This window comes from Octopus bimaculoides, chromosome 3, assembly GCF_046866305.1.
Source record: "Octopus bimaculoides isolate indiv1 chromosome 3, ASM4686630v1, whole genome shotgun sequence".
Classification (NCBI taxonomy): domain Eukaryota; kingdom Metazoa; phylum Mollusca; class Cephalopoda; order Octopoda; family Octopodidae; genus Octopus; species Octopus bimaculoides.
Window position 1 is genome coordinate 120,675,591 of NC_142930.1, and position 10,072 is coordinate 120,685,662.

General features: G+C 34.3%; 1 protein-coding gene across 2 annotated transcripts in view; it reads right to left on the reverse strand.

Moving 5' to 3' along the window:
* Positions 1–10,072, reverse strand: part of LOC106868092 (uncharacterized) — a 44,596-nt gene that overhangs the window by 21,244 nt on the left and 13,280 nt on the right. For both annotated transcript variants that reach the window (XM_089349511.1, XM_089349510.1), the window contains exons 2-3: positions 9,590–9,644; positions 1,308–1,440 (exon numbers count right to left, since the gene is read on the reverse strand). In XM_089349511.1, coding sequence (XP_089205637.1) covers positions 1,308–1,440; positions 9,590–9,644 — 188 coding nt within the window. The remainder of the gene's footprint in view (positions 1–1,307; positions 1,441–9,589; positions 9,645–10,072) is intronic.

Sequence of the window (10,072 nt, forward strand, 5' to 3'; positions counted from 1 at the left end):
GGGTAAAACAGCAAATTTAAAAAGAAAAAAGCAAATAAAACGAAGAAGAAAAAAAGAAAATGAGAAAAGCAAATTTAAAATGAAAAAAGCAAATAAAACGAAGCTATGGCTTAATCAGCCAAAGGAGTAAATGTAAACAACTGAATACTTATCAGTGATTGGTTGAAATTATCGAAATAAGACAATTTTTTACATGAAATAAATTCGAATACAAAAATATTTTTCTGTTCTATAACACAAAATAGATAAGTATACGAAGTTTGAAAGTCTTTCGGTACCAAAAACACTACGTAAAACATTAATGAAAAATGTGGCCCCCGTTTTAAAAAAGATCCGTAAATTTTAATATTTTTATTATGTTATTAAAATGTAATTAATCGATATTTTATTACAAATAAGTCATCAATATTATTGAGAAAAAATGTAGCATGAGATTAATTTTTTCCGTAATGTGTCTAAATCATAGTATGGTTTCTATATCTTTTTTTTTTCAAAACAATATTATACATACCCATAATGAAATGAGTTCAGTTCACACAATATCCTATGACTCGAGAATTGAACGTGTACCAGTCGAAAATAATTTAATAATTTCACTATTAATTCAAAAGATTATACTAATATCTTAATACAATTCTATTCATTGAGGAAAGTGCTAAAATATAGCATGTCTACTAACATCGTTCAAGTCTCTGATTGTGAATTTTACAAGTGTGAATTTCACCTTTCATAATTCTTTTTTTTTTTTCTTAATAAGTATAATTAAGCAACACATATACATTGAGGCATGAGCAATAAATCTATGTCTAAATAACATAAATATTTACCTACCGTAAGGCGGCGAGGAGGCAGAATCGTTAGCACACCGGGCCATACGCTTGGCGACATTTCGTATGTTTTTACGTTCTGAATTCAAATTCTACCAAGGTCTTTCATCATTTCGGCATCGATGAAATAAGTACCAAATCGCCTTACACCATCGCCCGAAATTGCTGGCCTTGTTCCAAAATTTGAAACCAATATTTCCTTATTGCAAGACGACGAGCTGGTAGTATCGCTAGCACGCTGGACACAATGCTTAGCAGCATTTCGTTCGACATTACATTCTGAGTTCGAATTCCACCAACGTTTTCTCTGGCTTCGATCCTTTCGGGGTGAATAAAATAAGTACCAGTTGAGCACTGGATTGATGTAATCGCCTTTCCTCCTGCCCCAAAATGACCGGCCTTGTGCCAAAATTTTGAAACTAACATGAACCATACGCTTTTGCAAATCAGATTAAATTACCGTAATGTAGTAAAAATTACCTTACTGACAGCCAATTCTGGAACTGTGTTGGTAGCTGTAAGAGCAATTACAGGTTCACTTGGTCTGTAGTTGTAAATTCTACCAGCCTGATTAATATATTTCGAGCGGAAGGAGACTCTGCCATGGCTGATGCTGCAAAATATCAATCCGATTAGAAATAAAATTTATTAAAACAATATGTGTTGTCAGACAATTTTTGCTGCATACTCGTGGCTGCGTGGTAAGAAGCTTGCTTCCCAGCCACATGGTTCTTGGTTCAGTCTCACTGCGTGACAAGTGTCTTCTACTCTAGCTTCGAGGTGACCAAAGACTTGTGAGTAGATATGTTTGACGGAAATTGAAAGAAACATGTGTGTGTCTGTATATATATATACATATCCCGAGCGTTATACTAATGCATCCATTTGTTTTCTACACCACTTGTCTTCGTCTGTTGTTTTTTGTGAATTCTCCTTATATATATATATATATATATATATATATATATATATATATATCATAATATTAGGGAATGTAAAATTAAAAACATACAGGGATATTGAATTTAGTAATACCAAATTGAATTTTATAATCGATAAAATATGTATATAAATATAATTTAGAGAAGAACTACCAATATACAATTCAAACAATGAAGAAGACCAATCACCACCAAGATAAGCGTACTCTACAAAAAATCTATAATGGTTCTTCTTTAAATTATATATATATACGTATATATATATATACATATATATATATATATATATATATATATACATATATATATATATACAAGAAATGAGGGCAGGGAATCGTCAATTAATAATAGAATTAACAATTAACAATTTTGCCAAGTAGTTCAGTATGAAATAAACCTTTATCGGTAAGAACATTTATCATCATAAATATAAGGGATTAGCAATTGAGTTGCTTCTCCAACATACTGAAAATTCAGAAACAGCAGTCAAAGAACTACTAATTCTAAACTACAAATTTTTCTCCAAAACGGATGGCGATATTTATGGCACACATAGAACAAAAAACCGGAGGGAAAAGCACAAACAAAACAAGCCTTTAGTTAACTGGGTACGAATCGTTTCATGGTTAAGCGAACGAAAAACTTCACTATTCCAATCTTCAGCCCAAATATTCTGATAAATTTGAAAGTGTCTCTAAAAAAGAAATTCACGGTAATCCCCGGCCACGCGACACCAAAAACCAACGATAAGAAAGGCACTTACGAATTCATCGGCCAGCGAGTTCAGGCACCCCACCCCAAAGAAATCCATTCCATGTGCGCCACAAATAGTCCCGTATGAAAAAAGTTCCGTGTGGAGGGATTACGGTTTAACTATCTAACTTAGAGATATCAAATATATAATATACAAGAAATGAGGGCAGGGAATCGTCAATTAATAATAGAATTAACAATTAACAATTTTGCCAAGTAGTTCAGTATGAAATAAACCTTTATCGGTAAGAACATTTATCATCATAAATATAAGGGATTAGCAATTGAGTTGCTTCTCCAACATACTGAAAATTCAGAAACAGCAGTCAAAGAACTACTAATTCTAAACTACAAATTTTTCTCCAAAACGGATGGCGATATTTATGGCACACATAGAACATACGGGACTATTTGTGGCGCACATGGAATGGATTTCTTTGGGGTGGGGTGCCTGAACTCGCTGGCCGATGAATTCGTAAGTGCCTTTCTTATCGTTGATTTTTGGTGTCGCGTGGCCGGGGATTACCGTGAATTTTTTTAGAGACACTTTCAAATTTATCAGAATATTTGGGCTGAAGATTGGAATAGTGAAGTTTTCGTTCGCTTAACCATGAAACGATTCGTACCCAATTAACTAAAGGCTTGTTTTGTTTGTGCTTTTCCCTCCGGTTTTTTGTTCTATGTGTGCCATAAATATCGCCATCCGTTTTGGAGAAAAATTTGTAGTTTAGAATTAGTAGTTCTTTGACTGCTGTTTCTGAATTTTCAGTATGTTGGAGAAGCAACTCAATTGCTAATCCCTTATATTTATGATATATATATATATATATATATATATATATATATATATTTCTTGTTTTTGCCTTTGTGAGTTACAAGTAATGCTATCTGTTGGAGTCTCAGCTTTTTTAGCTGCTATTTCTGAACTGCGGTATGTTGTGAAGCAAATGTTTGCTGATCCCTTAATTATGTATATATATATATATGTCTGTATGTATGAGCGTGTGTCGTTGTGTCTATGTTTGTCCCCACCACCATCACTACTACCAGCGCTTGGCAACCGGTGTTGGTGTGTTTACGTCCCCGTAACTTCGTGGTACTGCAAAACAGACCTTTAGAATAAGTACCAGGTTTTAAAACATCAATAAATCCTGGGGTCGATTTGCTCCACCAAAAGACTTCATGGCATTGCCCCAGCATGGCCGCAGTCCACATATATATATATATATATATATATATATAAATTCTACAACGGGCTTCTTTCAATTTCCGTCTACCAAATCTTCTCATAAGTCTCTGGTCGGCTCGAGACTGTGGTAGACACTTGCCCAAGGTGCCATGTAGTGGGATTGAACTTGGAACCATGAAGCAAGCTTCTTACCACGCAGCCACGTCTACGCCTGAAGACCAGTACTACGTGAACCACTTCAAGTTTCAAGTGCACGGTAGGCTATATACAGCCCTATCCTATAAGTGATGCACTATCCGAAAAATTAAGTGATTCACGTATAACTCGTATTAATTAAAATATATTACCCTCCCACTGGACTGATTACTTTTTAGAGTATTCTTTCAACAGTCGAACATTTCACAATACACAATCGCCCTCCACACACACAAATACACAAATACACACACATAGATAGATAGATAGATAGATAGATAGATAGATAGATAGATAGATAGATAGATAGATAGATAGATAGATAGATGTTTATATCGACTAATTTTCAATTCTTTTAAGTTTTATGCAGCTAAGATGCGTTCGTCGTATCGTATATGAATGACGAAAATCTTCATTGTTAATGAAATTATTGACCTTCCATTCCGTGAATTGACGTGTTGTAAATTTTCCATTAATTATACAATTGTCTCAACGTTAATTAAAAAAAGCACTCCCAGTTGTCTGATGTACAAAATTACTTAGCAAAATCAATGGTCTAATACATACTAAACATCTTGGCAGCATAATAATGAAGAAATTTCTAAATACCAGTCCCATCCAGGATTTCCGGATATAATTGCCGGTTAAAAGTGATACTAGTTTTATCTTGACTGAGTTTAATACTGTATCCTTAATCACAATTTAACGCCCAGGACTAAGAAATGTATATATAAATATAAAAATAATGGCTCATGAATACACATTGTGTTTCGGGCATATCAACCATGAACGGAGCACAACAAAGCAAATGATAAACTACTGAGAAATACTATATAATAATCACTGAATGAGTATATATGCACGTTAGAGCGAATTTAGTATATGTCGATAAAAGGACAAATTCTAAAGTGACGATTCTTACATCGAAAGAGAAGCCAATAAATGTTTTTGGAAATGCAAATCAGAACATCATAAGGTCAACTAAAAATATGTAACACACCTATTTACGACATTCAGCATCAATGCTTATTCCATTTGCCTCAAAATAGCAAATCCTGCAAATACTTACTGATGAATGCCCCTTCAACAGGGCAACTGAAGTGATAAAATTGTCGTCAATTTAAGTGGTAATAACTAAACTATACCTTTGTAGAGCTACGTGTGAACAAAGTAGTATATTTTATATACGGACGGATACACACAAGGACATACACATATATTTGTATATAAATATATGTATATATATATATATATATATATATATATATATATATATATATATATATATATATATATATATATATATATATATATATATATATACACACAAAGAGAGAGAGAGAAAGAGACGGAGAAGGAGGAGAGTGGTTCACGAAATATACATATAATTGAAGCGTGGAAGGTGTTTATAAGCCATTTAAAAACATTAAAAAACCGCTAGATTCACTTCAACATTTAAATGGCTTATAAACACCTTTCATGCTGCAATTTTTTTCGTTCCAGCACACGATCCTGGATCTGGTCACTTGCTATGGAAGTACATCTCCGTAATATATATATATATTGCTACCCATGACCTGCGAAAACCGAAACACATACACGGCACGTTAAATAATCTCCCATATCTCTCAACACACAATCCTAGAAATGCAGACGCTTACACAATAATATACAAAAACATTCCACTACTGAATCAAGACTCACGTCTAAAAAGAGTACTCGCAACCCATAAAATAATAAAAAGCAAAACACAACCCAAATCCCTAAAAAAACCTACTCACGAATGCAAAATTGCCCAACACAAGCCCACCACCTACCGTCAAAAAATGTGGTCGTTCCAACTGCAGGACTTGCATCCACCTCATGGAAGGAACAACATACAGATTCCAGTCGGGACACACTTTTGTCATAAAAATAACTTCACCTGTGCATCAAAAAATTTACTTTATGCCATAAGGTGTAAAGGGTGCCACAAAGAATATATAGGGTAAAACGAGCCCCACTCTCAGAGAAAGGATGACAGTCCACCGCCAACAATTGAGGGATCCCACCACAAGACAGATACCACTCAGTGGGCACTTAGATCTCTGTGCACAAAACAAGTCCCCCAAATTCCTAGTTTTCCCATTATACCAATGCTCAGACAACACCACTGACCAAACACGAATAAATAGGGAAAATAATCTTATTCAAAAATACAGACCACAGCTCAACATACTCTAACATAAGCCCCCTCCCCAGGTGCACGCCCAAAACAAAGACACACAGATACGCAAAATCACACACACGCCAATACATTGCAAACCTCCGACACGAACACACTTACACACATATATACACACACAGACAATCACAATATCTCCACACTAGAGCACAAACCCACATACATTTCAAGAAAAAACACATGCATATATACACTTACAATACAATTGTAGCAACCACAACCAACACCCATACACACAAATGTAAACAGGTACATGCACACACCTACACACCACTCCGGCAACCACAAATCATATTCACACACGCATATTTGCATACATATGTACACACACATACAAACACCATACGACTGTTCCCCAGTAAAAATGTCACACACACACTCAAAAGAAAAACACACACAATACAATCCCAACAATCACAACAAGCACTCACAAGCACACATGCACAGAAGCATGCACACACAATGACACACCTCCCCGACAAATACAAGCCACATAGACGCACTCACACAAACACACACACACGTATACACACACATACTGTACTAACAATACAAACAAAACTAATCACTCACAATGACAGCGCACACACACATGTACACATATACACCAGGAAACTACACAAACCATACCCACATACACACATACAAACGCATACCCAGTACCAACATACACGGAACACACATGCACACACATACATATCACCTGGATAAACCCAACGTACAAGGACACCTAATAAATACAACACACACATACATGCTCACACACACATGCACCCTCATGCACACACATACAGTTGCTCTCTCACACACACACGCACCACAATGACAATTCAAACACAAACATACTTAGAGACACACACAAACTCACGTACACACACATAACACCTCCACCAACACACAACACAAATAGACATACGCACACATACAGACATACACATACATATGAACCATCAGACACACATACACCACAAGGGTATTTAAAACAACACAAACACTCAGACAGAGAGAGACACACACACACACTCACGTACACACACACTCCCACACTCACAAAAAACACTCCCACGCACACACACAGATGCACACATACATACACACACAGACGCATACATATGTACACACCCTCACACATACATACGGTTGCTCTCTCTCACACACACACACACACTACAAGGACGATTAAAACAACACATACATACTCAGAAAAATAGATATACGCACACTCTCACGTAAATACACCTAACATCCCCACCGACACAAAAAACACACAAACACACATACACACGCACTCACAAACGCACTCACGCACACACACGAACAAACACATATACACATACACACACATGCGCGCACACAACACCCTAACAAATATTAATCACACACACATACACACTCACACAAACGTGCACACACATACACACACCATCCTACCATAGATAAAACACACACATACTCATATACACATGCCACACACGCACGCATACAGACATAGACATACACATACATATGAACCATCACACACATACGTTTGCTTACACACACACACACACCACAAGGATATTTAAAACAACACACGCACTCAGACAGAGAGACACACACACACTCCCACACTCACACAAAACACTCCCACGCACACACACAGATGCACACATACATACACACACATACGCACACATACGTACACACCCTCACAGATACATACGGTTGCTCTCACACACACACACACCACAAGGACGATCAAAACAACACATACATACTCAAACAAAGAGATATACGCACACTCTCACGTACACACACCTAACATCCCCACCGACACAAAAAACACTCAAACACACTCATATACACATTCCACAATAAACTCTGGGACCAATAAAAACGGCACACACACACACACACACACACACACGGACACGGACACAAACACACATATATACACACACACACATAGAGATGTGCACAAAACCAGTCCCAAAAACCAGTGAACCATGACAGACTGTCACAGACCAACCAAAAATAAAATTAAAAAATCCTTTTTAACTCTTCTTCCCTCCCACCCCAGCTAGCCAGTCATACTGTCTCTTAGGACAGTAAAACATTCCCTCAATATACACAAGAGAAAAAAGCCAGGTCAGTTCCTCCTCAACTTTATTCGATTGTCAAAGAATATGTATAAGAATATGTATATGTATTTTTCCATATGTGTATTTTCATACACTGTTTTTAACATTTTCATTTTAATATCAGAGAATGTGTGATAATCAGTATGTAACAATACAAAGTTCATACAAAGCTTTATACTTTAAATATATTTTATCATCAAAGAATGTATATATGCATTTTAATACTCGAACTGTTTTTTAACATTTTTTATTATTCTCAAAGACTTTTGATAATCTTTTTCTAAAAAAGTGAAACCGGTTAAGTAAATAAATATTTTTTTTAAATAAGTGCATTTTCAAACCTTCTTTCATATATATATATATATATATATATATATATATATATATATATATATATATATAACGCTCTTGTTTTCATCTTACTAAAAGTCAAAATACATCCTCATTTCGACTAGGAAACGCTGGGTAGCTGTAATTACAAGATTTGTGGTGTTTTAAGATCATCTTTAATCTATTAGCTAATTGAGTGCTTTTCTACTTGTTAAAGCATTACCACATTATATATATATATATATATATATATATATATATATATATATATATATATATATATATATATATATATATATATATATATATATATATATATATATATATATATATATATATATATATATATATATATATATATACATATATATATATACATATACATATATATATATATATATGTATGTATGTATGTATGTATGTATGTATGTATGTATAGGTTAGAAACAAATGTTCTCTATATAGACTACACTTCGAAGTACGCAAGAGATTTGTTCTTGTGCCGGCAGTTGAGTAAATGAAATAAAAAGCAATTTAAGCTATTCGATTTACACACAATATTAAATACATTTAATAGAAAAAAATGTACATGTGTATGGATATAAGATAGTCCTACTTACAGAATGTAAATGATATATATATATATATATATATATATATATATATATATATATATATATATATATATATATATATGTATATATATATATATATGTATATATATTTATATATATAGGTGTGTGTACACATTAGTACGCATATATATATATAAAATACGTAACTACTCACATACGCATATATATATCTACACATTTATATATGCATATAGATAAGTATGTATGAATTAACTCATTCCCTAGACGATCAGACGCATAGACACATACTTATGTTATATTCTTTGTCAGTGTGTGTATGTGTGTGTGCGTGTACGTGCGTATTTATCTGTGTATCACTTCGTGTATATATGTGTTATTCAATATCGACATCAATGATAAGTTTGTATCACTTACTTTCCAAATCCAATTTTATAGTCGAGTAGCTGGGGAGGCGCTATGGCCTGAGATGCTATAATGGAAAAAAAAAACAGAAAACTGTCAGTTATAAGAAGTATAAAAAAAAAAGGATTATTAGATAACAGCTAAAGATTTTTAATCAACATTTTTTTTTTTTCAGGTGTGATGTTAGTCTTATCAATCTGCGATATAAGAAATATCAACAAATCCGACAACGGCTGTCTGCGAAAGAGCCTTTGATTGACTACTACTGTGACAAAAATAATTTGTAGATATTACAAAGGCCAATATGGTTTCGAATGTTATATATATTGATGCCTTGGTCATTATGTTGGTGATAGAGGGAATAGGTAAATCGATGTAAGCGATTGTAGTATCTTTCTAGAAGTTGCTGTAGTTTATCATTTCGCTTCGTAAATTAAATTGTTGATGTAAACTGAACATCCTACTGCATTAAGTGTGTTTTGTTCCGCCAAGTTC